The following is a 27939-nucleotide window of genomic DNA, read 5'->3' as shown; positions in this document are numbered from 1 at the left end:
GCCGCTTCCCCTGCGCAGGGGTAGCGATGGTTTAAGCCAGGAGTCACGGGGTGGAGGAGACCAGCGGGTGCTGGCGCCGCTCGGGCGGGAGTCGGGGTCCCTGGCGGCGGTAGCAGCGGGTGCGTGAGGGCCGGTGTAGTGAACCGGCCGCCCGGCTCGGCCCCTCACCACGGGAGCGAGGCCAGGAGGTGATCTCGGTCACAGGCCCTTCGGGGGGAGCGGCTCCGTGGCCCCTGCGAGGGGCGGTGTCCCGGCTCCGAGGGGTTGGGGCCCGGAGCGCCGGGAGTGGGGGCGTCTGGGAGACGCAAGGGGCGTGGGGCTTCCCGATGGACGGCGGGGGGAGGGGACCGCGCTGCGCGTTTGTCTGGGGTTCCGCAGCTGTGTGGGGCGATGATACACGCCACGTACCCCGGGGTGGTGCTGGCGGGGGGGGTCCGTGCTTTAGGATTCCCACCCCCCCCCTCCGGCCGGGTCCCCAGCTGTGTGGGGCGATGATACACGCCACGTACCCCGGGGTGGTGCTGGCGGGGGGGTCCGTGCGTTAGGATTCCCACCCCCCCCTCCGGCCGGGTCCCCAGCTGTGTGGGGCGATGATACACGCCACGTACCCCGGGGTGGTGCTGGCGGGGGGGGTCCGTGCTTTAGGATTCCCACCCCCCCCCCTCCGGCCGGGTCCCCAGCTGTGTGGGGCGATGATACACGCCACGTACCCCGGGGTGGTGCTGGCGGGGCGGTCCGTGCGTTAGGATCGCGCCCCCCGGCCACGACTGCAGAGTAATGCCTGAGAGCTTCCCAGGCAGCTGCCCACAGCGGGGCAGAGCTGGGGATCTGGGCCCCATCATCTTACATCAGGGAAAAGCCCTGTCCCCGGCGGAGTTGCGAGGCTCTCCCATCTGCAGTGTGACAGGTCCGGGAGGAGAAGGCAAGAGCTAGCTAGCAGGAGGCTCCATGAGAGAGAGGGTTTAGCTGTCCCGTGGTATCTGTCAAAACAGGGTGAATGCCAGTGCAACTGCAGTAGTTTTGTGTTTGGAATTACTTTAATGATTGTCAAAGAGTAATGCTAGGTTTCAGAGTAGCATCCGTGTTAGGCTGTATCCACAAAAAGAACAGGAATACTTGTGGCACCTTAGGAGATGAGAATTGTGTTTAAGCATAAACTAAAATCTACTGCAAGCTGAACTCCTTTCATAGAAAATGCTTTACACTGTCCGCTGTTAAAGAACATAAACGTTAACAATGTGAAGAGAGCAATGCTGTGTTTTGTAATACAGTGATGAAACTCTTGCTGACTAACAAATTTATTTGAGCATAAGCTTTCATGGGCTACAGCCCACTTTTTTGGATGCATAGAATGGAGCATATAGTAAAAAGATATATATCTATACATACAGAGAACATGAAAAGGTGGGAGTAGATAAATCCACTGTGATTTGTTTAGTCTATTCCTCTTCCCCATTTTACATCGCAAAGGAGAGAGTAGTCTACTGTGATTTGTTTAGTTTGTTCTCTACAGGTTTTTCTACTGCCTCCTCAGCATAGTATCTGAGCACCTTCTAGTAGCGTATTGAGCAACGTGACTAATATCTGTCATGTGTGGCTCATTCTTTCTCTCATCCTCTTCCCCAGGGGAAAATTTAACATGCAGTGTAATGTTTTGTTTTATAAATTATATGTACACTGTGCTATGAGTAAGTATTAGCAAAAGCAATGTTAAATAAGTATCTATTATGCTTGAAACAGAAGGTGGCGCAATCTATGATGGCTTGTAGATCCTGTGGGAATTTGTTCTGCAGTCTTGAACCAGTCCCTGAGAATTTGCAGTTTCCTGCACAGATGAGTTTTACCTTGCAATGGAGAGATCCATTATGCCCCAGAAGCGGAGTTTGTTATACTGGGGGAAGGAACTGAATTACCAAGATGCAATTTCCCACCTAGATATATAATGTATTTGCTCCTCTCTCCCTTATGTATCTTCCGTGGCTCATATCACAACTTCTATTTTTGTACTTTTGTGAACAGTTTTTTTTAACTCAGTCTTTTAAAGATAAATGTTTCCTTTACAGATAGAGATTTTTCATCCCATTGAGGATTCAATCCCTCTGAAACAAAGCAGTTGCTGTAGGCCCTGGGAATGCCAGTGTGACTTCAACCTCACTTATCTTTAGTTTCACTCAAACTATAGCAAAGGGAGAAAACAAGAACTGGCATTATGTCATCTTACACAAAAAACTATAATCCCTTTGATGATGATGATGATGATGAAGATTTGAAGCCAGTGAAGTGGAACAATGGAAATGACATCTTTGATGACCCTACTGAAAGGCAAGGTAGGGAGGCTACAAATAAACAGAGGTATCTTCAGCAGGAAGTTCTGAGGCGGGCTCAGGCCACAGAGGACAGCACTAATAGATCTCTTTCCCTCATTTATGAATCTGAGCAAATTGGAGTAGCCACATCAGAGGTAAGTTCTTCATGACAGTAATGTTGATTTTATACAAGATATAATAAAAACTTCATGTAAGTTCTCTTCTGGTTTATTCAGTCACATATTAGACACATTCAGCAATATTAACTCTAAAGATAAAGAGACCAGTCAGGCCCACATCTTGTAAACATTTAAGCATGTATGTGACTTTCCTCAGTAGAGTAGCATGGGGCTAAATGAGTGCAGGATCAGGAGACAAGTTTGATTGTGACAATATATTCATGCTGAGTGGCTTCAGCTTTTAACTAACCATATCAAAAAGGTCCGTATTGGCCTACTGGTCTTATTAAATGTCTGCGTAGTCTACACAAACTTCCAAAAACACCTGAAACCAGGGGAAAAAAAAATCTAGTTCAATACCTTAAAAAGCCTTAACTGCCAATATTTTGCTTGCTGTCATTGTGAACTGCTTTATAAACTGTATTTAAAGGGGTTTAAGGTGAAAACTTTATAGGTCTTTTATCAAACACTCATATTAGTTTCTCTTGGTAGTCTGTAAAAATTGTTCATTGTTGCCAGGGCTGGGAGGTGATAATGGCAAAGAAACTTAGTTAGGTATATCTCCATATAGCTCTCTCTCATAGAGCTGGAAGGGACCCTGAAAGTCATCAAGTCCAGCCCCCTGCCTTCACCAGCAGCACCAAGTACTGATTTTGCCCCAGATCCCTAAGTGGCCCACTCAAGGATTGAACTCACAGCCCTGGGTTTAGCAGGCCATTGTTCAAACCACTGAGCTATCCTTCCCCCTAGTTAGTTTTTTTTGTTTGTTTGTTTGTTTTGTGCTTTGTGTTTTGTTTTGTTTTTAAATCCAAGTTGCAGGTTCCTTGGCTTCTTTAAAGTCTTAAGGAGAGCGAACCTGAGCTCTCTCAATGAAACTTTCCTTTATAGGGTCTGATTAAGACTCTGATAACATTAGTCTGATGTGTAACTGTATTTTGATAAAAATGCCAATTAAAAATTAGCAAAACCTATCTAGGTATTCTGTTACCACAATTGTTTGTTGAAAATGATTGTTCTACCTGGGTAAAGTCTGATAGACCTTCTTCTTTTTCCTGTTAAGCTGTGGCCTGTAACTAATATAGCATACAATGCAATGTGCTTAGACTCATCCCTGTTAATTATTTCCCTTAGTCTGATGGTGATGTTTCAGAATAAGTGGTGATGATACCTATTCCAAGTATCTTGAGTCACTAATTTGGTCTTCTGGGCTGCATCATCTGTTGAGAGAGGATGTTTGCTCAAATGGTAGCAATGTTTGCATATACTATTCTGAGGGAATACATATACACAAGTCATATAGTTGTCTATAATAACTTGCATGAGTAACTTGATTAAAGATAGTGAACTCTTCAATATGCACATTTCGAGAAAAATTCTCTAATAGTGGAAGGAAAAATCCAACCCTTATCACAAAACAATTTTGGTCTGTTACTGAAAATCTGAAAGAAATTTGCCATGCAGGCCTGATTTAGTGTTAATGGTAGAGTCTGAATGGCACAGAAGTGGTTGCTGGAGTGGGGAAACATAAAGTAAAAAGACACTATAAAACTGGTCATCTAAAATTTGGTAAATCTAGGAGACAATATGGACAGCAGTTCTGTTTTTCATTAAAGCAACTGCAAGCAGATGGATTCTGGCTGCCTATCATTAAGCCATTGAAATATCAAACTGCATACCTGTGTGCTTTAGAATTTTAAAAGCATAGGCTGTAGGAATCAGTTAATGCGGAAAAGACTCTTAGAAAAATGTTAGTGTGGTTTTCTTATATCAATGGATCCTTTCTGAATGACCTAGTGCAGACTATTAGTGTGAAAATGGTACCCTTTGTTAGTGAAAATGTCAGCCAGGAATTGAAATAATTCTAACAGCATTACTTGCCTCACTAGCATAGATTCTGCATTAGTAATCTCTTTTCAGTTCTGTACTTCCATGGTACAATGTAACACACCTGAGCAAGGGCAGATAAAGGTGTTAGGACCTGATAAAAATTGTGACTATAACAAGTTTCTAGATCTTGTTCACAGTAGGTGGCAGGAAGTTGGCATTTCTTAATAAGAACTGTAGAGCTAATGAAGGCTACAGTTGCCTTGCGCTGGAGTTGGCAGTTCTTGATTTTAGTGCCACAGGGCTAGACGCCTTAGAAATACTTTAGGGAGAAAGAGACACTTTTTTTTGTTCAAGCATGTCTGTTTTCCTCTGTCTGCATTTTTTGCTTTCTCTTTTATTGGTTATCCTCCTCTTCCTGGAAGCTTTTAGTCATCCTTTTTCACAACTGTCACCGCCCTGAAATGTAATTGTCAAGTTTTTGTCGCTTTTGTTTACATGCATCTAATGCTGAAGACAGAATTAAATTAATAAGGAATCTTGTTGTTTCCACTTTTCTACTGAGCTTGTACGAAGGAATAGGAAAGTGAAACTAATTCTGCTGCTCCACTTTTGTGCGGGGCTGCGTCTTCTCTTCCCTGCTGGGCACTAGGCGGGTGCACGTAAATGCCCCAGCGGGTGCCATGGTACCCGCAGGCACCACGTTGGGGGCCACTGGTCTAGTGGATATAGCGCTAGGCTGGGACCTAGGAGAGTGCTGTTCTGTTCTTGGCTCTGCCAGTGACCTGCTGTGTGACCTTGCCCAAGTCACTTCTTTCTGTGCCACTGTTTCCCATCCACTCTTTGGCCATGTCTACATCTAAAATTTTGCAGCGCTGGTTGTTACAGCTGTATTAGTACAGCTGTATAGGGCCAGCGCTGCAGAGTGGCCACACTTACAGCAACCAGCGCTGCAAGTGGTGTTAGATGTGGCCACACTGCAGCGCTGTTGGGCGGCTTCAAGGGAGGTTCGGGGAACGCGAGAGCAAACCGCGGCGAAGCTGGTCTCCTTTCCCGGTTTGCTCTCTCGTTCCCCGAACCCCGAGCAAGCAGGTCTCCTTCCCTGTGGTTTGCAGGGTGGTTCGGGGAACGCGAGAGCAAACCGCGGCGAAGCTGGTCTCCTTTCCCGGTTTGCTCTCGCGTTCCGGAACCACCCTGCAAACCGCAGGGAAGGAGACCTGCTTGTTCGGGGAACGCGAGAGCAAACCGCGGCGAAGCTGGTCTCCTTTCCCGGTTTGCTCTCGCGTTCCCGAACCACCCTGCAAACCGCAGGGAAGAAGACCTGCTTGTTCGGGGAACGCGAGAGCAAACCGCGGCGAAGCTGGTCTCCTTTCCCGGTTTGCTCTCGCGTTCCCGAACCACCCTGCAAACCGCAGGGAAGGAGACCTGCTTGCTCGGGGTTCGGGGAACGCGAGAGCAAACCGAGAAAGGAGACCAGCTTCGCCGCGGTTTGCTCTCGCGTTCCCCGAACAAGCAGGTCTTCTTCCCTGCGGTTTGCAGGGTGGTTCGGAGAACGCGAGAGCAAACCGCAGCGAAGCTGGTCTCCTTTCCCGGTTTGCTCTCGCGTTCCCGAACCACCCAGCAAACCGCGGGGAAGGAGACCTGCTTGCTCGGGGGTTCGGGGAACGCGAGAGCAAACCGCGGGGAAGGAGACCAGCTTCGCCGCGGTTTGCTCTCGCGTTTCCCGGAACCACCCTGCAAACCGCAGGGAAGGAGACCTGCTTGTTCGGGGAACGCGAGAGCAAACCGCGGCGAAGCTGGTCTCCTTTCCCGGTTTGCTCTCGCGTTCCCGGAACCACCCAGCAAACCGCAGGGAAGGAGACCTGCTTGCTCGGGGTTCGGGGAACGCGAGAGCAAACCGGGGAAGGAGACCAGCTTGATTACCAGAGGCTTCCTCAGGTATGCTGGGATACCTGCTTATTCCACGGAGGTCAAGAAAAGCGCTGGTAAGTGTCTATATTTGATTACCAGCGCTGGATCACCAGCGCTGGATCCTCTACACCCGAGACAAAACGGGAGTACGGCCAGCGCTGCAAACAGGGAGTTGCAGCGCTGGTGGTGCCCTGCAGATGTGTACACCTCCTAAGTTGCAGCGCTGTAACTCCCTCACCAGCGCTGCAACTTTCTGATGTAGACAAGCCCTTTGTCTGTCTCTTTAGACTGTAAACTCCTCAGAGACTTCAAACAGCACCTTGTGCAATGGGCCCCAAGGTCAGTTGAGGCCTCTAGGCACCAGCATAAAACAAATAATAATCACACAGAGGAAAGTTAGAATCTGGAGAACAGCGGGTTTAAAATGTAAGAAAACTTGCACTATATTTATCTTTGATTCTTGTGAGAATCTCCCATTGACATTAATCAAAACTCTGCAGGTAGAATGAGAATAAAATAGCTTCTTAAATCTACATGTACACCTCTACCTCGATATAACACTCTCCTCGAGAGCCAAAAAATCTTACTGCGTTATAGGTGAAACCTCGTTTTATCGAACTTACTTTGATCCACTAGAGCACTGCTTTACCGCATTACATCCGAATTCGTGTTGTATCAGGTTGCGTTATATCGGGGTAGAGGTGTTTTTCACAAAGCTATGGTATATAACAGCAGTTAAAAAGGGGTGTTTAAGGGTTATTGATGGGCCAGGAAATTGAAATTTTATATATGATTTCCACATATATAATATCTTTTTTCCCCTCTAATTTATAAGGTTACAAAATATTGGAAGTAGCATTTCATGGATGGGGATTAATATAACTTGTCGAGTAGTCTAGACATATGTAAGCAAAGAGGGCTTAACTCAAATTTCAGGAAGGATTCAGTATTCTGGCTTCCTGTTTCCATCTAACTGGCTCTCCTGAGTAAGAACAATATCTTAAAGCTGTGACACTTTAAATGCATGTATGATAAACAAAGAGGATCTCTTACATGCTAAGGAGATGTACAGCAATTCTATATAATTATCCATAAAACACAGCCTGCTAGACTGAAAAGGGGAAATGCAGCTCTTGAAAGCTTATTCCTAAATGTTAACATCATTGACATCACAGTCTATCCCTTGACTTAACTAACTTCCGGTTTTCTATTTCCCTTTAGGAACTTGTACGTCAGGGTGAGGCACTAAAGCGCACTGAACGAATGGTGGATAAAATGGAGCAGGATTTAAAGATTAGTCAGAGACACATAAACAGCATTAAGAGTGTCTTTGGTGGTTTTGTAAACTACTTCAAATCGAAACCTCCAGAGACCAAGCCTAAGCAGAATGGAGCCCCTGAGTACCAAGGAAACAGCAGGTGAGTAGAATGACAATTTTAAGAGTGGTAGTGGTCAGCTGGAGTTGGCAGCAGAAGCGACGCATAGGTGGGGCATGTGGGGTTTTATTCATCCTTTTTCACAATTGCCATTGCCCTAGATTGGCCTGCGGAGGAGGGAGAAGGGCTCTGTTCTCCCACTGCACCTGCCCCCCCAGCATGCTTGGGCCCCTGTCCCCAGCAGCCCCCACATGTAATATGGGGTAGGGAGAGCACCCAGGCTGGGGAGGGGGTGTCACTGGGCAAAGGAGACATGCAAGGTGGTAATGTGTCCTCCTCTTTAGATTGTGCCCACCTCCCCCTCAGTATGGGGAGGCATGAGTCATCTATGGTTGGCAGGGAGACCTGCCTCTTAGTAGAGAAGTCTTGAAAACTGATTTTGTGCACTGCAGGATGTAGACTAAAAGAACATTACTCCATCATGTCACCCCTATGGCTGGAATAGATTTCTTGAGATGGTCTGCAGGGCCACTATCCCTTTCTCTATTCGGATCCCTTCTTAAAATCTACTTCTTGCACAATTTAGAAGTAGCCAACACATTTTAGTTTAAATAACATAACCTCCATTCTCCTTTATTCCATGCTGTGTACTAGCCTGAGTAATAGTCATCTTACTCTGTTGTGCGGTGTCTGATATTGAACCCCAGTTCTGCGCTAGAGTGTGCATAGGCACCAGTCAGCACAGACCAAACTGCAGTGTTGAGGCTTTAGTTTGTAAGCTCTCTAGGTCAATGACCAAGTTTTTCATCTGTATTGTGATCTCCTAGCACATACTTTGGTACTCTGTAGTAATAAATATAAGCCTCTGGAATTTTAATCAAACCAGCATGCGTTTCTGCCCACTAAACATGACAAGTCTTCGATACTTAAATGGTCAATCAAATATTGCAAAAAATATTCGTTATATGTTAGACAGCTAAATCTTTAATTTTCTAACTTGATTTCAAAATTTGGAAGAAAAAAAGAATGTTTTTAAGCCTTAGTCATGGAAATTATATTGCTGCGAGTTTGTATTGGTACATGCAGATATATTTCATGGGGTAAATAAGAAAGTTGACTATTTAAAGCATTTGAAGACAAAAGTGCTGTATGGGTGCTAAGTGTTTTTCATGATCTCTAGAGAAAATAAGTATCATCACAGGATGGTAAGAAACTATATTAAATATAGCTGATCCAAAATTGAATAACTTTTATTTTAGTTGTTATAGAATTTGCCTTACAGTAGTTCTGAAATGTTCCAATTTTCCAATGACTAGTAATGGGGATCAGGTTCTTTCAATTGTATGTTGTAAATTAGCAAGATAGTGACTATTTTCTTCTCTGATGCTTTTGCTAAAAAAAATTTTTTTTGTTTTTTTGTTTTTTGGTACTTTGTGGTAAGAGTAATTTCTTATTATCTAGAAAGTTCCTTTAATGGGAACTCTGTAGAGGTTTGTAGTTTTTCAGCCTTGTAAACTTACGTACCAGTTTAAAAAGGAAAAAAAGTAGAAAATCCAGAGCTGGACCCCTGCCATAATCAAGCATACTGAAAAACTCCCGATTAAATATCATGTGGTCTTGTACTATTTCTCTTTCCAGTTTACTAACAACTCTGAATAAAAACAAACAAAAAAGCTAACTGACTTCTTAGAGCAGAAGCATGTGACATTCACCTTCAATGCAGCAGCAGTGTGTGAATAACACAGCAACATTGTACCTGTACTGTTGTTTCAGGGGCAGGGGGCAGGTTAATGTTTGGTCTTTGGCTATATGTCTTGGCGAGTGCATCCACTGGTAAAGACTGACGGCTTGATTCTGTTCCCACAGAAGTTTATAGGAATTTTTCTGCTGTCTTCAGCGGGGGCATGATTGAGCCATGTAAGATTTAAAAATAAATGTCAAGAGAAGGGGAACTTTCTAAGTAAGAAGCAGTTAGCTATTCTTAAAGGAATTTGGAGCCTAATTCTATTCAATTGGTACAAAATTCAACCAATGGGCACCAAGAATATTTCATCTTTATTTTTTTCTCTCACCAGATTAAAAGAAGCCATGGTCTTTAGTAAAGAACAGGAGTCAAAGTACCAGGAGAGTCATCCAAATTTAAGGAAGCTGCATAATTCTGGTTTGTTAATTTATTTGATGTTGCCCGTCACTTTGGGTGTACTTTACATAGCTTAGAGCTGTGTCTATTTAGCCTTCCTGGAAAGAGTATCATCACATATAGATGCTAACAATAAAGAGGATTAGAAGTTTGCAAGATTCAGCACTGTTCCTTCCTCCTGCAGATGCAACCTAAGCGGTATACAAGAACCTACCTAGTCTGTTCAAGTATAGCCATATCCTGTCCGTCAAATGGTTAAAAATGGTTCAGAAGGAGCAAATTTCAACCATGTATTACCACAGCTTTCAAATGTGGCTGACTCCTTTTATCAGTACAGATGTAGCTAATCCTAGTCAGGGAGACACGTCTTATTCATACAAAATAGCATGTAGGCTTTTGTTCTGTTCCTTGCTCTTGTACTAAGCAAACTTCAGCTAATGTCTGGTGCTGAATGGCCATAGCCTGCTTTAAATAAGGGCCCATGTTATAGCTAGTTTTCTATATTTGTGAGGGTTAGAAAATACTGAAGTCTTTTGAAATAGATCTATAAATAAAGCAACACTGTACCTTACTGATCTAATGCACACTGAAAACATAACAATTGTGTGAACTTGGTGTTTAGCACTTAAATGGTTAATTTCACCACTTAACATTTACCCTGTTATGACACTTCTGGCTCTATATCGTTTGTCTGCCAACGTATAGAGCGCTTAACTCTGAAGATAGCAAAGCATTAATTTACAACAGAAGGCTAGAAGCCTTTCAATTAATTAAAAAACAAACACAAAACTTGGGATTTCTTGTGTTTAAAACATTTAAATAGATTTCCATCATATGAAAGCTGACTACAAGAGCTTCCTAGTGACTTGCCCTTGAGGGGTACTGTTTGGCTTTTGTGGCTTTGGTCCAGTTTTTTTCCCAGCTAAGTAACAGAACTGCAGAAAGCAACACACAGGACTTTAGTTACTGCTTTAATTTACAGCTAGGAAATCCACTTGCAAACTTGTATCTCTGCATATTGTAAAGCTAGACCTACTGATAGTGATGTTGCATTGAATCTATTAGGTCTCACTGAGAAAGTCAGATGACAAAAAGCCAGCTGTCAGTCAGCTAGAGCAATTCTTAGTAGTTCTGAACCATTTCTTTGTTTGTTTATGTGGACTAGAAATGTCTTATGTTGTTAACAGACTATGATTTCAGTGGAACCAATTCAGAATTTTCTGTCCAACCTGACGTTTATCCAAAGAATCAACATCTCCGAGCTTACCACCAGAAAATTGACAGCAACTTAGGTGAGTTACTAATGGAAGCTCTGTGACTTGACTTGATTTCCATATCTTGCTATTTTAAAGCCTGAGAGAATTCAGAGCAGTCTATTCGTAGCTAGCTCTGTCCTTAAAACTTTGTGTTTAGTTTACACACAGACCTTTTGATCATACAAGATCCTCTGTGTATGCAGTTTCAATTTCAAAAGCTTCTGCCTGGTAGATCTGCTACATGCTTTAGGCCAGTCTTCACAATGAAGTCCCATCATGTTTCGCACATACTATGAATTTAGTGGTCTGCTTCTTGTCCAAAATGGATTTTGACCAGATGGCAGACTGTTGTAGGACAGATGGCACAGGTTAGTAATAGATCTGAGTTAAAAATGCTTTTAACATAAAAGCAGTTATAGATTGAAACTGGCTAGGATTATTGCAATAGTATAAATATGTATGGCAACTAACATCTGTAATGGGGTATCCCTGTTGGGGTCTCAGCGTTTTCTGTTCTCTGTGTGCCTATGGCTTTTATTTCAGTATTGGACTTCACTAAGACAAAAACAATTATTCAAAGATGTTTGGTTACTGAACTGCTGAACACTTTATTTTTTAAAGAAAGCCACACTACAGTCATCCCAAAACTTTTTAACCTGATACCAATTGCTACTTTGCATAATTTAAATATCTTGCCTTTGACTACATCAAAATAATATCTGCTGTATGTTTAACCAGTTGCTGTGCAGACATTCCTATGCAACATCTCTTCAAATGAATGGAACAGGGCCAAGCAGGTTCATCCGGCTATGCTGAAAAAGCACATTAGCTGGGTATTATTGATAAGAATACCAGTAAAGAAATACTCATGTTAGCATTTAAATACCAAAAATATGAATACCATAGTCTCCTGTAATGTAGAATGTACCATTTATTTTGCATTGTATGTTTGAGTTTATATGAATGTCAGTAACGCATCAGTTTGGAGTCTGAAGCCTTCATAAGCAAATGCTTAACTTTCTTTTAATGAGCTTAAAATTCTGGAGAAAATGGAAAAAATTGGAAGGAATTAAATTCTTAATGTGTGGATTTGATTATCTTTCTGCATATATTAGTATCTCTGAAGAAAGTACAATCGTAAATGTTTTATTCTGTATAAAATGCCTCTGGAGTTGTCTGCTCTGTCTGACCTGGGAAGAGTGATATGGAAGAAAACAAATACATGAAGAATCAGGATGCTGAGCCATAAGTGTTAGGATAGATATAACTGTTCTACTCCCATTCTGTTTTGAATTTGTTAGTTTCCAAAACATTTATGCCAGCCAATTGTGCAGGAAACGTCTTTTCTGTAGCTGAGTACTTCAGAGAGCACATTCTAGGGTATGGGAGCAAGTAAACCTGCTCGTCCACATTAAACAAACTTGTACCTTATGGAAAGAAATGCTCTAAAAATCAGTGTACAGGAAGTGGGTGTACTGCAAGGATTGGGGCTTTATAGAATTAACCATTTTTATGCCTGTGTATTTTGATCTTTTTTTACAATAAATATCAGTTTAAAGAACTAACTGTGAGAGACTGCTCATGTTAGGGTGTCAAATGTACAGCGGCAAGGAAAAAAATATCTATCCTTAAAGTAAAGGGAGAAAGTTCACGTTTAAATATACACCTCTACCTCAATATAACGCTGCCCTCGGGAGCCAAAAAATCTTGCCATGTTATAGGTGAAACCGTGTTATATCGAACTTGCTTTGATCCACCGGAGTGTGCAGCCCCGCCCGTCCGGAGCACTGCTTTACTGTGTTATATCGAGTTGCATTATATTGGGGTAGGGGTGTATTTTAGACACAACAAATACCTTAGTTTATAAAGATCAAAATTAGTTTTCACCATTTGTGTCTTTTAGTTTACAATGTACTTACTTTGAGTAACGAAAACAGATTAGTCACTTTTCTGGTACTAATGTGCTACCAGTGTTGTAACATTTGTGTTGCAAATATTGTAGGGGAATAGTTAAGCAGCTTACACTGACACTTGGTTTAATTTAAGGTTTTGGGGGAAATGCGAATTTTGACAGCACCCATTTAAATGGCACCCTATATCGTGTAATTCCTGCTGTTTGAACCTTCATACTCCCTCTCTCCATTGGCAGATGACATGTCCTCTGGGCTGGGCCGTCTGAAAAACCTGGCTCTGGGTCTGCAGACAGAAATTGATGAGCAGGATGACATTCTTGACCGTCTAACTGGAAAAGTAGACAAACTGGATGTCAATATTGCAAGCACTGAAAGAAACATCCGACAACTTTAAAGACTTCTCAGAAATTCTTTCCTTCAGTGTAAGATCATCTTGGATGTTTATCTTGCTGGGGGGTTTCTTTGGTTTTTTTTTTTTTTTTTTTTTTTTTTTTTGCTTTAAATCTTGGGCAATATCCATTTCTTACTTTGTCAGTGGCTTAGCTATAATTAAAATTGCAGAATCTTGAGTGCAACATAAGATCTTAAAATACTTCTTAATATGTACATTAGACAGCACATCTTTCTGCATCAGGTTACGATCCTTCACTCTGGATACCTGCTCATTTGTATTATGATGTGCCATGTGCATATAGGAATTTTCAGTCTACATGTTTCAGTGCCCTTACTCTTAGAACTGTGGCAAAGAAAATAACTAAATTTTGCACCTGTTTTGCAAGGAATTGTTTAAGAATTTAAAAATAGCTATATGTAAAAATACAGATTACCAGCTGTAAAAATAATTCTGAATGATGTCCCCTAGCATTTCTGTGTGTGTTCCTAAGGAATCTCAGAGGTCTCCAAATAACTGGAATAGTTGTCAAATGTGACATGCAATGATGCTAGTACTAACACTGTGCCTAGGGGGAAGTGATTCTGCACGCTCAAAAATCCTCCACTGATGGTGGCGGTTGTCCTTTATGTGCTGCTTTTCGCCAGCCTACTGAGTAGGTGCTATTTGAACAGCAGCATCTGTCTCTTAAAAATGGAGATTTGAACTAGTACTTCAATTTTAAAAATTTTAATTTTTTCAAATAGGAAAGGTGGAGTGGGGGAGTTCATGCCATAGTCTTATGTGATGACTATTTCTTCCACCGCCATCACCATGGTTGAGAAATTAAACTTGCACATATACCTACATGCTCTCCAGCTCTCTGGTGTTGCAATTTTTAGTTCCTACAGATGACAAATGTTTTAATTACTTCCAGTTTTCAAAATCCAAACTGGAATCCACCTGCTGGGTTTATTTTCCCCTTATGCCTTTGTAAATAACACTGTTAAACAAAAATCATTTTAATTCTACAGCTGTGGGAAGGTAACAATCAAATGATCATCATCTATCTGCCTGATTCGTGACGTCTCTAAAATGAGCAGATAATATCGATTCAGATCTTATTGGACAAGTGTCCATATTGCAAAATTCGCCGCCACGTTTGACAATAAGAACCTGGTTGGCAGTCCCAGCAGAGAGACCAGCAAATTAAAACCCTGTTCACTGCACCTCATCCCTCCAGGTTGTCATGGCACATCGATTGGCACCGTGGAGAAACTTGCATTGTATACAGTTGCCTGTGCTTCATGTTGTGTTGATAAATGGAAATCGTTGGTGTCTAGGTCTGTTGATTCAGTACCTTTCATAATCACTAAATTAACACATTTTTCCCGTTTTAAAAAAAGACTTGTTCAAATCCCATCTTCTGCCTTGGTGTGAACATACTCCCTCTAGCGCATATAGGACTTAGAGAATTTTCAACCCTCTTGTTCTATACAGTCTGTGTAGGAAAGTAAAGCATTAAACCATCTGAACTTCCTTGCTATTGAGGGGCAATGGTACTGGAAAATATCTCCTCTAGTGCTCCTGGTAATTACATTTCTCTGATTAAACCATTTGAAAACTAGTTTATGCGGCATCCTGCCCTGCTGGTGTCACAAATATCACTTTGCAAAGAAAGTGGCTGCCACCAGCCGGAAACGCACAGGTGCCAGTTATAAGAGTATTCTGCTGTATATCTTTCATCACCTTTTTAATTTTCTTTTCATCTCCCATTTGGAAGTTTTGAGAGAGCCTATTACTACCTACACATCTTCTGCCCTTGTGTATACATACCATTGCTAGTGCTTTCCCCCATTGCCAGGATATTCACGAGTGATTAGCTGTCTCCTCTTAATGTTAAGGCATTTATTTAGGAAGTAACAGATATCATTAACTTGTAAAAAGCTGAAAGCATGTGAGGGGAAGGAAGATTCAAATGTTTGTCCTTCCTACCTTTGATGGCTTATTTAAGTACGCGTCAGAAAAAATTGTGTGTATGGGGCGGGGGAGGGGGGGAGGGAGGTTGTGTTTTCTTGCTATAGAACTTCCAGAACACAGTGCTGATTGACAGAGACATCTTTTATGCGTCCAAGCTGTGTGTATATGTATTCTATCCCGAGTTTAAAAAATTGTGGAAAATTCCGCTACTAGTTAGTAACACTATTATCTTATTTGAAATCTGCCTTCACGTGTATATGTTTACCCCGCAACTAGACTTTTCCTAAAGCAAGACCTTGGTAATCAGTGTGCAGGCTGAATAGTTTTCTCCATTGAGTTCTAGCTACATTTCTTCTCCATTAGCTACAAGATCCAGCTACGTGTTCGTGTATATTGAAAAATGAGAGGAAGATGGGGCTTGGATACGAACAGTGATGGCAATAGATTGGTTAGTTTAACAGGGATGCCTTTCTGACATAATTTATTTTAGGAAGAAATATAATTTATTGCACAAAACAGGACTTTTTTTTAATGTAGTTTTATCAACCTTACTAAAAGCTGCTTGTGTCCTTGGGGGAAGACCTTTGCTATAAGATATCTACTTTGACTTTTAGAACATTTTGATCATTACACATTTCAAACCAGAACTCAGAATTACGCGGGATTTCTACAAAGGCCTAATTTCTCCTCTCTTTACTCAACCCCATTCACCTTTGCCAGTTGGTGACATCTGCTGTTTCCTCATTGTTTACGGGCTTCCTGCTCTACTAACGTCTATGGTCCCATTTTTAAAGGGTTGCTTTCCACATTAGGGCTCTTTTGTGGGGATGAGAGTTGTGTTTAAGCATAAACTAAAATCTACTGCAAGCTGAACTCCTTTCCTAGCTTTCATAGAAAATGCTTTCCACTGTCTGCTGCTAAAGAACATAAACGTTAACCATGTGAAGAGAGTAATGCTGTGTTTTGTAATCCAGTGATGAAAATCGTGCTGACTAAAAACTACGTTTCAAAAAGAGGAAATAACTGAAAAGCTGACTTTTTTTTTCTTTCCTAGAAATTTCTGTCTTCCCATGCTGCTGAAGGCTTAATTTCTATAACTAGTCTTTTAGATCCTAAAATACCATTTTATCTTTCTGTCGGATACCATTGAGAAACTTACCCTCTCATGTTGGCCTAAGCTTTTTAAAAATGATTCTGCAAGCTTACCCTTGAGTGCCAGTTCAACCAACTATTCTGCTTAAGAGTGCCTGTTAGCAGGGTAGCTCCCTTTCTTTACAGCAGAACTTCAAAAACAGACTCCAATGAGAAACTGCTGAATTGGAATTATTTGCAAACTGGGCATCATTAAATTAGGCTTGAATAAAGACTGGGAGTGGAGGTGTCATTACACAAAGTAAAAACTATTTTCCCATGCCAATTTTTTTCCTCTACTGTTACTCACACCTTCTTGTCAACTGTTGGAAATGGGCCATCCTGATTATTACTACAAAAGTTTTTTTTTTCTTTCCTGCTGATAATAGCCCACCTTAATTGATTAGTCTCGTTATAGCTGGTATGGCAATACCAATTTTTTCATGTTCTCTGTATATGTATATCTTCCTACTGTATTTCTCACTGCATGCATCCGATGAAGTGAGTTTTAGCCCACAAAAGCTTATGCCCAAATAAATGTGATAGTCTCTAAGGTGCCACAAGTATTTGTTCTTTTTACTAGTAATACTGTAGACTGGGCAACGTTTATTGGCTTGAGTGGCAGTGTTAAATATCAAAATAGAGTTGCAAAAACTTCTATGCAGGTATCTTTATAAAGTGAGACTGGCTCCCTTGTAGGAAGATTTATTTCTTTAAATGAGGTTAGGGGTATTACGATTATTCAGAATTTTTATCTGTCTGAGCATAGATTTGACAATAAGCAGCCTTCTTTTCAGAAATTAAATCTGGCCATTGGTTTGTAATAAATTGTACCTATAAAACTGTTCTTGAGCATTGAACCAAAACTGCACTAAATCTAGAGCAGCCAAGATGTAGGCTCTAAGGCCCTGTTCTTCCACTGGGAACTGCACAAGCTGAGTCTAACTGAAATCATTGGGGCTCTGCCTGGGCACACGGGTCTGCCTGCATGGTACTCAGTGCAGGATCATGGGCTATGACTTTGTGTGTGCATACAAAATGTCTGGAAGAAGCTCTTTCTTTTGCTGTATTGAGGCTACTGTATTTAGATTGTATGCAAACAATACTCTGAAAATTTAGCTTGTTTATGTCTAAATTTTCAGTTTTTTACATGATTGAAATGTAAAATATTTTGCTGCCTAATAGCTTTTGTGAATGTTAGCTTATGTAAAACTAGGAAATAGAAAATACTTTTTCTAGCTGTTCAGCCTTCAGAACAAACTGACTTTTGTTGTTCCTTTTACATGGATAAGTCCATAGAAAAAATGTTTTTGGCTTTGCAATGTGTGTGACATCAGCATTATAGGTAGTGATTATTTGACTACAGCCCTGGCCTTTATTTTAATAATATAATTATATACCACACAGATTTAATTGTTTATGCAAGCAAAATCGAAGTCTTCTCTTTCTTTCTTAATGAAAGATTAAAATGGATTATAATTCAGCAATTTAAGATGTCAAATGGAATCTATATTGAATGGTGAGATGCTCAATAAAGGTGCTTATCGTACATGAAGACTTGTTGCATTTTATTTCCAAGATGAAAGTATTGTTTCCAGATGCTGGACACCATCAGAGTATATTGATTGAATTTTTTTCCATAAAAGGATATTCTTTAACTGAGGATATTTCCATTATAAATAACATTCTGTCCACTCCCAAAAGCTGCTCTAGTGTGGTGTCATTCTTAGGAACTATAACTCTGGAAGGAGATGCTTTAGCAAATCTTGTAATTTCACCAGTCATTTCCTGCTGAATGACAACCCTTAATACTATATAGGAAAACTAGGATTTCCAATGCATGGGCCTATTGGGATTGCTGTGCCTGGTAGCAGATGCTTTTGAGAGGGGGGTGAATTTCTGCCTGACTCTGTGGTGATCACTCTAGTATCTGAATCTTGGGGTTTGGCATGCCCTCAATTAACATGCATAGCTTTAATTGTTGGTAATAAAATGTAGACTTTTTAAATAAAAACATCAAAATCCTGCCACAGTATTCGAGTCTAGCAGTGAATATCACAGGTTGGCTACATTCTGCGTAAGGAGCAGCCCTTAGGGAATAAGGCAATCAAATTATATAGTGTGTTGCAAGCTTTAAACCAGCAGGAATGTAGTTTTGGGCATGGTCCCCAGTCTGGTCATACCAGTATTTTCGAAGGTGTCTGTAACAATGGTGGTGATGGTACTTGTATTTGGGGAGTGTAATGTGGATTTTGGAAACCTCTGTATGGTAGGGATTTAAAAACCTCAGTGTCAGTTAGTGCCACAGGAAAGAGCTTTTGAAGGTCTTATTGCAAGAAGTTCTCAGTAGAAATGAGCTAGTTCTTAGAGGAATCAGAATGGTGCTTAGAATTGAAGTATCTACTACAATTCTAGTGCCACTTGTGTCCCTCAGCATGGATCTCCTACAAATAGGAGTTGAGAACTCCTCTGTCCTACCTTGTAAATGTGGCAGACAAATCCTAGAGTACAGCAGAGATGTTGGAGAGAAGTTAGAAGCACTGTGTACGCTAGTCTCTCCTGGGTCTCAGCTCACCGTACTTATGTGCAGACTTAATTCTAGCAGTTGTGTAAGAAATCTATCTGGCTTCATGTGAAGATCTGGGGGTGTTTTATTTATGGCTGGCCAGGTATTTTCTCCCTTTTATGCTCTCTTAATGGGTTTCCTTGACCATAACTGAATCCTTGGCTTTCTTGGAAGTGAGAAAGTGAAAGGGAGGTGAAGGAGAGATGCTCATGCAGTTATGTAGGCAAAAAATGGAACGATTGTCCTTTTGGAAGAAATGGATACCATAACTTCAGCTGTGTGTTTCTTTTCCTCCCCTAGCCCCTTCTTCTTTCTCATCATCCTCAACTCCCCTCCTCTCCTCCACCACACAAATCTCCAGGAAAGAGAGAATTCTCCCATTTTTCATTTCCTTCAGTGTGCCTTTTCCCCAGGGGAACATAAGATTTATAGAATCCTGGGGCTGAAAAGAAGGTGGAGTTGGCCCCAAAATAAGATGGCTGCCAAACTGTTATTAGGAAGCTGTCTGGATGTCTCACTAGGGGTAGGGGTTGTGTAAATACAACAACTTGGTAGCTCTGCACCAGCTATAAAGGGCCTAGTTGGAAAACTATCAGGCTGTGACTACACTGTAGACAAGAGTGGAGGTCCCTAACAAACAGATTCGCATTGCTGTGCATTGATGCCTTGTGGGAGAACGGACCTCTTTGACATCCTAATTCTGTTTTTCTTGGTTTGTATAGCTTTCTTAATTAGTTTGTTGGTAAATATGATTTTCCTGTTTATGGAAAATCAATTCTATCCAAAGATGAGCCCAACACTCTATAAGCCGGTTACATTCTGCCTCCAACAGTGTTTGGTCTTGTCAGTACACCCGACATCCTTCTGTTTTTCACAGCAATTGGGGCAACAGAGATGTGAAATGTGCTACTAAGACACTCTGGTTTCTTTTTCCTTCATCATGGCAAGGAAGGGAGAGAAGAGGGGTTGGCATTTATAAATAATGTAACCAAAATGTTCATTGTCCCTAGAATGTGCTGGACATTGCCCTTAAGAGTTTATAATCTAAATAGACAACATACATGCACATAGCAGTGGGTGAAAGAGAGGATGTTGTATGAGATGTTTTTAATCTCTCATTTTTAAAATGTTTATCATTTTGCCTTTTTTTATGTAAAGCTGTAACCAGACTTATCAGATGTGTTTAAAGTAAAACAGACAAGGATTAATGTTTATGTATTTTGTTTTTATGTTTGTTTCACAAATACCAGTCTATTTACTCATTGGTTTTAATCCTTTTTTTCATGGTCATTTTAATTCTGCTCCTCTAACTTAACCCTGTCCCTATACCCCACTTTCCTTTCCCCTATATCTCTGCACTGTGACCGTTAGCGTTCCCACCAGCTTCCTCTCTATTCCTCCATCCAACTATTTATCTCCTTCCCTTCATTAGACCTACCCCTCTTACCCCAATGGAAAGGAAAGGGGTTCTGCTGATGTTGATAAGTAGATCTCTTTTCCCTTTGTCCCTCCATTGAGTCCAAATTCTTCTCAGCCCAGGTAACGGGGGAATTCAGGAGACATGGGTTCAGATCCTGGTTCTGTCAGTTTCCTTGTGTAACCTTGGGCAAATCCTTCTGTGCCTTAATTCCCTTTCTGTAAAATGGGGATTGTAATGTTCCCCTATTTCACCAGGGTAGTGTCAGGTTAAATTAACCCATGATCAGGAGCTGCTTGCATGCTATTGTGATGGGGGCCATAGTTAACTAGCTAGAAAGCTGTCCGTGCTAGATGCTGATCTGTTATTGGCTGGATCCCTTCTAGATGAGCCCTGTACTGTTTTAGCTCATTGAACAGTTAGTGGTTGGGTTGTGGTGTCTGGGGGGGAAAAAGTTCTTCAGCCACAATCACGGCCTAGCTCATTTTTTGAGGAGACCAATACTGTAGTTGGGCTTTCATCACAGAAGCTAAAAGCAAAGGAGATGAAGATGATTCACAGGTGCATAGTACATTGGCCAAACCGGAAAGTCTCTACGCAAAAGAATAAGTGGGCACAAACCAGACGTCAAGAATTATAACATTCAAAAACCAGTCGGAGAACACTTCATCCTCCCTGAACACTCAATAACAGACTTAAAAGTGGCAATTCTTCAACAACAAAAGCTTCAAAAACAGACTCCAAGAAACTGCAGAACTGGAATTAATTTGCAAACGGGACGCTGTCAAATTAGGCCTGAATAAAGACTGGGAGTGGATGGGTCATTACACAAGCTAAAAGCTAATTTCCCCATGCTAATTCTTCCCACTAGTGTTACTCATACCTTCTTGTCAACTGTTTGAAACGGGCCACCCTGATTGCCACTACAAAAGTGATTTTTTTTTTCCTCCTGCTGATAATAGCCCACTTTAATTGAATTGTCTCAAGAACTCATTGTTCTGGCTACACTGGCTTTCTTAGCATTTCTAGCTTAGAATTTCTGGAAAGGCATTTTCTTTCAACAATCTCCATAAGCTAAATAAATAATTTTTTTAAAAAATGTTTGTTTTACTGATCTGCATCTGGACTGTACTATTTCCCACTCCAGCTACTGTGCTCCAGTGCTAGGTTTACATTGGCAAGCTCTCAGGAGCCTGAAGGCTTCACGTGTGTGCGAGGTAGGTGAGCATAACCCCTCCCCATGTGTATCACATGGTTTCAGCTGAATCTTTTGGCTTCTACCAGGCAGTAACAAAGGTCATTCTGGTTAAGATGGAATAATGCTATTTTCTGGACTGTGCTCTGTTAACAGAGATGAAGGAGGCAGCAACCTGTCACCATAATTCAGCAAGGCATGTGCCTAACTTTCACCATGTGGATAGTACAATACACGTCAGTGGGGTTATTCGCATCCTTAGTCAGACACATGGTTACATACTTGCTTAGTCACTCAGGGCCTGTGTTATTTGGTATCTCGTAGCATCTTCAATAATCTCTAAGGAAACTTCTTTCTCCCCTAGGCTTGGTGAGTGTCAGTACTGTGGGGACAGTTCTCATAAGAACATATTTTTGTTGTTGTTTTTTGACCTTTTGTGGTTCTCTTTCAACTTTTACTCCCTGGGAATAATGGCATATAATAGAATTTGAACAGTTCAAAGATTTGGACTGAAATTTGGTAAGTTTTGTGAAATTTAGTACTTTTGTTGAGGATGTTTATAAAATGAGATGTCTTAGCAGAGAAAAGAAATTCATTGAGATATATTCTTACCCTCTTTTTGCGATGATTTTTAAACTATTCAGTTAGCCATTGGCCATGTACTATAACAGCTCTACCTGACTTTTATTTTGAAATTCATCAACTGCTTTCCCATTTTGATAACTCTTTCTGCAGTATATCATGACTAGAGTGTTGTCAAATAATGAAGGAGCTGGGAGAAAACAGCCAGGAGGGATAACTTGAAAATCTGCTGACAAGAAGCAATTAAAGGCAATGTTGGGATATAGTAAAAGATGGAAAATATTGAAACTCGCCAGAAATATCAAAATAAACATCGGCAACGGTCATGTCTCTGAAGTGAATTTCTCTGGTGCTTTGCACAGCTATCATCAGAAGAAAACAGATGGACTGTGAAATGTGTGAGCAGACTGACAAATTGGAGTCTATCTTCAGGAGCTTGGCCATATTGATGATCATAATATTATTTCCCTAAAATAAGGCGATAAATAGCTTCTATGCACTATCATATTTTTATAATACAGAGAATAGCTGGAAAGTTAATCTCAGTGTAGGTCAAATGTAACTGAAAGCAGTTGTGCTTGTGTTATGTGAGGGTGAGTAGATATGAGCAGACAAGCACTTCAGTACATACTAGCTTATTTCTTCCTAACCCAGTAAGTGAAAGCATAACATTCCCATGAGGCTAGTCAACAGAGGGCCACGTTGGCAATTTGTCAGGATCATGAGGGCCTAGCAAGTTGTGCGGAATAGATCGTATTGCATCTGTCTCATTTTTAAGATGTTGTTTATGGTTGGTCAGGATGGAGCAGAGCATTCTGGGATTTGTAGCCTTGATTGACCACCCTCATTTGTAATACAAGGATACATTCAGGCTCTGTTGTAAGTCTGGGGGCTGTATTTGGCCATCCCTGTTTTAATCCAAGGGTATAATGGGTTTAAAAGCGCAATAAACTTCCCCTCCCCAATTCCCAGAGAATTACCTATGTTCTTTCTCTTTGTGAATGAGTATGGTCAATCACAGCCCAGGCTTTGCTCACTTCATTATATAATCAAGGCTTACCAATATGTAGTAACTAAAAGTAGCAGTCAAACTGTCAGGAGCCACATCTTAAGCTGGGCCATTCATGTTCAGGGTTGCTAGAAGAAGATCTGGATGTTATTGAGGCATCTTTGGGAGGACCCATGAAAATAATTTATTTTAAAAATAACTATTCATGTCAAAATTAATTTCCTTCTTTCATGCACCCCTTCTCCTCTTCAAAGGCAACCAAAAATCATTTTAAGGACTGAGGCTCCCTATTAGAATAGGAAGAATTGTTTATTACTAACAGTTAAATTTCAGCCTTCATAAAATGAAAATAGGCAGAGCCTGACACAAAAGGAGTGATTCCTTTTTGACACTGGCTACGCAGTTTCGCTTGATGCAGGGTTTTTTAATATGCTCACATTAGGATATTGTTGAATCAGAGAGTGATGTGTGGATGGTCACAAAAGGACAGATGGAATTCTGAAAGATGAAGTAGGACTCGAACATTTTCTCCCCATGTTCCTTTTCCTCTTGAGTGTGGTACTGCTCAATGCTGGCAGATGGTGGCTCAGCTGCAAGCCGCTTCACCAGAGGACCTACATAAAATCTTTAGGGCTGTCGCTTAATCTCATTTAGCTCTCGCGATTAACTCAAAATTTTTTTGCAGTTAAAAAATTAATTGCAATTAATTGCAGTTTTAATTGCACTGTTAAACAGTTGAAATATATTAAATATTTTTGGATGTTTTTTCTACATTTCCAGTGTTCACTTTTTATATTATTATTTTTTGATTACTAATATTTGTACTCTGAAAATGATAAAAGAAATAGTATTTCTCTTGCACTACAGTACTTGTATGAGGTGAAATCTCTTTATTGTGAAAGTGCAACTTACAAATGTAGATTTTTTTTGTTACATAACTGCACTTCAAAACAAAGTAAAACTTTAGAGCCTACAAGTCCACTCAGTTCTACTTCTCATTCAGACAATCACTAAGACTAACAAGTTTGTTTACATTTATGGACATAATGCTGTCTGCTTATTTGCAATGTCACCTGAAAGGGAGAACAGGTTTGCATGGCACTTTTGTAGCTGGCATTGTAAGGTGTTTATGTGCCAGATATGCTAAATATTCATATGCACCTTCATGTTTTGGCCTCCATTCCAGACACATGCTTCTATGCTAATGATGCTTGTTTAAAAAGAAAAGTTAATTAAATTTGTGAACTCTTTGGGAGAGAATTGTATGTCTCCTGCTCTGTTTTACCTGCATTCTACAATATATTTTATGTTATAGCAATCTTGGATGATGACCTAGCACATGTTTGTTTTTAAGAACACTTTCACTGCAGATCTGACATGCAAGGAAGGTACCAATGTGAGATTTCTAAAGATAGCTATGGCACTTGACCCAAGGTTTAAGAATCTGATTAGCCTTCTAAAATCAGAAGGATGAGGTGTGGAGCATGCTTTCAGAAGTCTTAAGAGCAGCACTTCAATACAGACACTACAGAACCTGAACCACCAAAAAAGGAAAACTGCCTAGTGGGTGGCATCTGACTCAGATGATGAAAATGAACATGCATTGATCTGCACTGCTTTGGAGCAGAACAGATGCATGTCCTTTGGCATGGTAGTTGAACCATAAAGGGACTTTTTTTTTATTTATATAGAGATATACCTATCTCATAGAACTGGAAGGGACCCTGAAAGGTCATTGAGTCCAGCCCCCTACCTTCACTAGCAGGACCAAGTACTGATTTTTGCCCTAGATGGCCCCCTCAAGGATTGAGCTCACAACCCTGGGTTTGAGCAGGCCAATGATCAAACCACTGAGCTATCCCTCCCCCCAGTGAATCTTTAGTGCATTTGGCATGTAAACATCTTGTAACACTGGCTACAATAGTGCCATGTGAATGCCTATTCTCTTTCAGGTGACATTTGTTAAGATAAGTTCCTGTCTGCATCCTAAAAACTTGCCCATACCGGTATTGCCCTGGCCTCTTCCTTTGTCATTCAGTGTTAAACGCATTCTGAACTATATGCATTTCCTCACCTTTTGGGGGCGAAGCCAGACTTTCAGGCACCTGCTCCCCTACTTGGTGTAAACTTTGCTTGTACCAATCAGAAATGAACACACACAGTTTTTGGGCCCCGTCCCCTATGACACTTCTATGATGTCATAGTGGGTATTTTAGGCTGGTCTGCCATGTGCAGGCAGAAGAGGAGAAAGAAAAACGAATCCTGTGTACCTTGTGCACACCCGTAACCGAGCCTGATCACCTTGAAGCCTGTCTCAGCTCACGTGTTTTAAGCAGAGTTTCTACGTTTGCCGGTCGTTATGAGTTGGTTTGTATTCATAAGTATTGGTTATTACTAAATGCTGCATCTGTGTTTATAAATATTGTTTACTGCATCTTTGTTTATAAATATTGTTTAATAGTAAATACTTTAGCCACTGTATGTTTTAAGTTCCATTAACCCTATTAGCTAATCATACACTGCTCCCCTACCCCTTGTAACTATCCCCAATAAAACTTTTAATTAATTAATTAATTTTAGTTGTGTGCGTGCCTGCAGTTTGCATCGTGACCCATACCCTCCTTGCATCCCTTACCTATACAGTCTATTGCCACGTGCAGCCTGGTAAATAACAGGTCTGCATTTTTCTTTCACCCCTAAAAGTACGTGGCAATGTACATGGCGTCACGAACAGGATGCACGGAGGTTGGGCCATGCCCGTGGCACACTGCAGATCGCGCAGATAATGAAACTGAACAGTTCCAACATTTGCAGTTTCACCTTCTTACTAGCCAAAATTCGACTAATCCAAAAATAGAATGGATCTGTTCTCTTGGCTCGGGCAAAACTCTAAAAGGTTATACTGTACCATTAACCCTGACAGATATGGGATGCCTCCTTCGGTGCCACCCGAGCTTTAGGTGTCAGCCAGCCGATTGTTCCCTGCAGCCTCAGTGCATGGAGACTGTGGAAAACCTCGGTGCTGCAGATCCCTCTCAACTTTGGAGAGAATGTAGCCGCATTGTTAGAAAATCTGGAGGCACCGTTTCCAAATTAATTCCCCCACCTCGGGTAATACCTGCTGATCCGGCGCATAAATTATTATGCCAAATGATAAAAATTAAATTTGATTAAGAAAACCAAAAAATTGCGACCTGATGAATATAAATCTGAGGATGTTTCCACCGTCCTGTTTAGCATGATATGCAAGGCCCTCGATCTGTGTTCTGTCCTCCATGGAGGCACAATGTTTGCAGCTAAACAGGCAGCCCCAGGCTCTCCTAAAGGTAATAATGAGAAGAAGACAGAAAAGGTAGAGCCCATCACTACGCCCCCCCAAGTCCCTCTCGGAAAATTTTGCCACCCCCATATGAAGCTCCTAAAACTCCTCTGTATCCAGCTCTGCCAACAGCCCCAGAATTTGCAGAATCTGAAACTGTAGCGGAAGCTTTGCCTATTGCAATAACTAAAACTAAAATAGACGCACAAACAGTCAACACCACGCAGGTTACTGAACTGCGAACGCGTACTAAGGCCGAACTTAAAGAGTTTTTAAAGGAAACGCAACGAAAAGCCGACGAGGCACCTATGGTTTGGGTCGGGCAGCTAGCCTTAGAACACGGAGCAGAATTGGTGGACCGCGAGGAGGCTGGCACCTTAGCCAAAACGGCCAAAAAATTGGGCATGAGGCTTCCCGGGTCACGCTTTATTAAATAATCGCATTTGGCCACTTACCACCCCAGCAGCTGCCATTTTAGCAATGAAAGGCAGTTTTAAAGGATTATATATCCCTCCGGGAACCTTAGTTACTCCACACGATCTAATATGGGCAATCGCAGGAGCTTCCATAGCCCTGTGGGATCCACCACAAAATCCACTTAATTTAACTGTTCAACAGCAATTGGTGGCCACACCCTTTATACACGTTACTGACCCCACCCAAATTCCTGTCTCAGCAGAGGCAGTTAATCTGGCATTAGAAGCTGCCCCTGGAGCTGACACCGGTGCCATGCTGCACTTGCATGCTGCGGTTCGCAGACCCATCTTAACGTTATTTGAAGTGGTTAGTAAAATTAAGTTGTTATTGCCACCCCTGCCTGTTGTTCTCCCAGTTGATTCGCCACCAAAAAAACCTCCAAAAAGTCAGTTTAATCCCCAAAAATATCCTGAGTGAACTAAAGCTGAATGGGCGCTATTCGGCTTCCTTCTTAACAAAGGGATCCCTAAAGAAGCCCTGCGTAAAATGTCAAACCAAGAGCAGCAAAATGTAGCCAAACAGCTAGGCTGGAAAAATTGGGAGGACTATGTTAGGACAAAAAACGAATAGGGGCTGGATGCTGCCCGGCCCAAATTAAAGATCCCACCGATGAACGCCCATACGCCACCCTGTTAGTTAACGGTGACACCCCCACTTCCTTTTTATTAGACACTGGAGCTCAAATTAGCGTTATTGAGCCCAACGTTCCCCACTGTCTTACTGGCTCCTTTATGTTTGTTCAAGGTTTCAATGCAGTACAAGAAAAACCTGTGGTTTGGGTTAAAATTGCCCACGGAAAATACCTAAGAAAAATAAAAGCTTTGTTGGGATCAAAAAATCTGCTAGGTGTCTCAGATATTAAAAAATGTAAACTGTATGATCAAATTCTGCAAGCCCTCCCTATAACCGTAGGTGATCATTCCCCCTATACCCCCGAAGTAGTTAACTCCCAGCCATGGAAATTTTCCCCTATTCCCACAAAATCCGA

General features: G+C 41.4%; 1 protein-coding gene across 3 annotated transcripts; it reads left to right on the top strand.

Moving 5' to 3' along the window:
• Window positions 1-31: 31 nt before the first annotated feature.
• On the top strand, window positions 32-24415 carry SNAP29 (synaptosome associated protein 29). Of its 3 annotated transcripts, none has more exons than XM_050924012.1 (7): window positions 32-188; window positions 2064-2461; window positions 7442-7638; window positions 9672-9757; window positions 10924-11028; window positions 13142-13327; window positions 16310-17935. In XM_050924012.1, exons 2-6 carry the CDS (start codon window positions 2210-2212, stop codon window positions 13297-13299), a joined length of 798 nt encoding a protein of 265 aa, XP_050779969.1. In that variant the 5' UTR covers window positions 32-188; window positions 2064-2209; the 3' UTR covers window positions 13300-13327; window positions 16310-17935. The 3 variants fall into 3 exon arrangements, with proteins under 3 accessions (XP_050779969.1, XP_050779966.1, XP_050779967.1); XM_050924010.1 differs by lacking the exon at window positions 16310-17935 and adding an exon at window positions 22300-24415 and having other exon boundaries at window positions 33-188; XM_050924009.1 differs by having other exon boundaries at window positions 13142-17935.
• The last annotated feature ends 3524 nt before the right edge of the window (window positions 24416-27939 follow it).

This window comes from Gopherus flavomarginatus, chromosome 15 (assembly GCF_025201925.1).
Source record: "Gopherus flavomarginatus isolate rGopFla2 chromosome 15, rGopFla2.mat.asm, whole genome shotgun sequence".
NCBI lineage: Eukaryota > Metazoa > Chordata > Testudines > Testudinidae > Gopherus > Gopherus flavomarginatus.
This window is presented reverse-complemented; position numbering and strand designations above follow the sequence as displayed.